At 40.8% G+C, this 2,622-nt stretch overlaps 1 protein-coding gene across 1 annotated transcript in view; it reads right to left on the bottom strand.

Annotated features, from left to right (window-relative positions):
• Window positions 1-6: 6 nt before the first annotated feature.
• LOC118333151 (inhibitor of nuclear factor kappa-B kinase subunit alpha-like) overlaps window positions 7-2,622 on the bottom strand; it is a 17,702-nt gene continuing 15,086 nt past the window's right edge. Inside the window, exons 20-22 of the mRNA XM_035668678.1 lie at window positions 2,482-2,618; window positions 1,019-1,118; window positions 7-388 (exon numbers count right to left, since the gene is read on the bottom strand). Coding sequence (XP_035524571.1) covers window positions 323-388; window positions 1,019-1,118; window positions 2,482-2,618 — 303 coding nt within the window. The 3' untranslated portion in view covers window positions 7-322. The remainder of the gene's footprint in view (window positions 389-1,018; window positions 1,119-2,481; window positions 2,619-2,622) is intronic.

The following is a 2,622-nucleotide window of genomic DNA, read 5'->3' as shown; positions in this document are numbered from 1 at the left end:
TTTTTTTTTATTGAATTATGATGAATATTGTGCAGCAAAAAGGAAAACGTGGAGTGACACAGCTTCGTTGTTTTCTCTTATAAAAACAAGAATATTCATTGATCAAACCTTCCACCATGTGAGACGATGGAAGTGGACAGACGCCACTGAGCATGTGTGAACTCCGTCTTTTATATTTTCTTCTTTTCTCCCCCCCCCCCCGGAGAAGATCAGGAGAGAATATCCCGAGTCCATGTACAACTGTACAACGTGTGACGCCACTCTGCTTTACAGTCTGTAGTGTTACTCGGAGCACGGGCGGGGACGGAGGACGCGGCGCCGCTCACGCATTTCTCTTTTTTAATTTTGTTGTTAAAGTTTCATATTTCGTCCAGCTCCAGTCTTGGTCCTTGGAAGAGGAAAAACCAACACGTTACAGGAATGAAACAAAAATGTCTTGTGTAAAACAAACAATTTGGATGAATATACAATAGTTGGTCTGTATTATGTATTTTTATCATTTCTAACTTTAACAGATTCATCATTTTCTCATTGTTCTATCAGCTCTTTGAACTTTAATAAAGCAGGACGAGGCTGTTCACCAGAGTGAAGGCTCTGTGAATACAGCTTCAATGTTTATATCTTAAATAATCTAAACTTTAAAAAGAACAATTTAGTTTTCTTTACAGAAATGAACGAAACGCTGAGATATCAACCTACTGTGTATTTTTTTTTTAATTTTCTTACATCCCTTACAATCAAGAAGGCCTTGTGACTCTTTGTGAAGCTTTGGCGACCCCTAGTGGGGTGTGGTATTTAATATGTGCCGTGCATGTTTATGTATCCTGATTTGAATGAATGAATTAAAGTTAATTTATTACTAAAAACATTATGATGATGATAATATGATGAACAAATAATTAATTGATTTAGTTACATATTTCATCTTACTTCTTTTCTGTCTCATATTAAATCTCAAAATTAATTCAGATTAAAGCTCAAAGCTTCTTGAGTTAAACAACTTCACAAGTGAACTCACCACTATGCTTTTGGTCTGTCCGTCCGCAGCCTCCTGCATCAGGCTGGTCAGCTGACTGAGGTACTTCTGGTTCTCCTGCAGCAGACGCGGTGCAGCGTCACTGAACACAAACAGAGGTCGTTAGCCCAGATTCATCATGAGACCGCCACCATATGTACAATACGCCTAGTATTCTACTGGGGGAGAAAACGCACTGACCTACAAAAACATATGTAGCATATTTATACACAAACACATTCACCAACCGCCAACCCCGACTGAACGCACAATAAAACATCACACGAGCAACAAAACATGTCACACCTAAACTCTCCCCTGTGCAGCCGACTGTTAAACATATAATAAACTGAGATCATCTGCGTATAATCAGAGTGCAACAATGGGTTTTAGGTTAAATACGTCTGTATCGGGAAGATTTAACAGCCGGTTAATCCGTTTCCTGAAGCTTCACTACCAACACCACGCAGGCTTAAAGCGACTATAATCAATAATTATATAATAGATCACATGACTCGGTGTTTCCTGTGAAATGAGAGGTTCACTGCAGGGGCAATGTTACGGTATTAAATACCATTTTCCATAATTATTTAAAGGAATATAATACTGAAGAAGAGAGACATTGTGGATGTTGGAAGTACGGACGTTGAGGTTTCATAGAAACCGATTTGTTTAAACTTAGCATTAAGACTAGAGTTTGTGCTGGGATACAGGCGGTGTAGGACCCAAGTATTTATGGTGAGAAGGAGTAGATTTGTGTTATTATTATTATTATTAGACTCTTTGTAATGCAACTTTATTGTACACAGAAACGTTCCTTTTAACAAATTAAAGGTCTTCTTGTCAATACAGGACAGCTCCGGCTTACAAACGGTCGTATAAGCTGCGGTAATGTTGCTTTATGTCTGCTGGATGTTTGCTAACTTACTTAAAGCCTGTGTCCGCCCACACAGGTGGACCTCTTCTCAGAGCACTGTGGGAATTTATCACAAATCTCCTGTAAGAATGATAAAGGGGTGATTTGTCCCACTCTAATAGGTGCAACAAAGCTAACCGGTGACTCAGGAAGACATCAATCAATAACAGGATACACGCCCACGCAGTCCTGAGGAGAGGTCTAATCAGACAGGTTAACTGGAAACACCTGTGTGGGAGCTCAGAGGGGTGATTAAATGTTTCTTCTGCCCCCTAGTGGACAAAAAACCAAACCTCAGGGTTCCTTTGCAACCAGAGCTACAGATACAAAGCCGCCTGATACAGACCCATCCACAGACTCAATGTTTGTGCTCCCTGAAGTGCTTCCACTAAATATTTACAAGAAGGGGCTGATCCTTTATGCAATCACTTATTTTATGGGGTTCTTTGTTTATCTTGAGATCATTTTGTAGAGGTCTGTTTTTACACAGTTGAACATGAAAAAGGGACAGGGCAATCATACGTCACATGAACACACTCCGAGCTGTTACCTGTCATTGGGCCCAGGTAGGGAGGTTAGGGGGTGAGGGGAGCTGACAGGTTGTGCCGACTGCGACCACTGAGAAACCTGCAGCAGGTTGGACGAATCCGGACTCGCTGCTATCGAGTTCCTTGACATGTTTTGAGCCTGG

The sequence above is a fragment of the Morone saxatilis genome, unplaced genomic scaffold, assembly GCF_004916995.1.
Source record: "Morone saxatilis isolate NCDOM2014 unplaced genomic scaffold, NCSU_SB_2.0 Contig1, whole genome shotgun sequence".
NCBI lineage: Eukaryota > Metazoa > Chordata > Actinopteri > Moronidae > Morone > Morone saxatilis.
The sequence above is the reverse complement of the archived record's forward strand: the minus strand, read 5'-3'. Positions and strand labels throughout refer to the sequence as shown.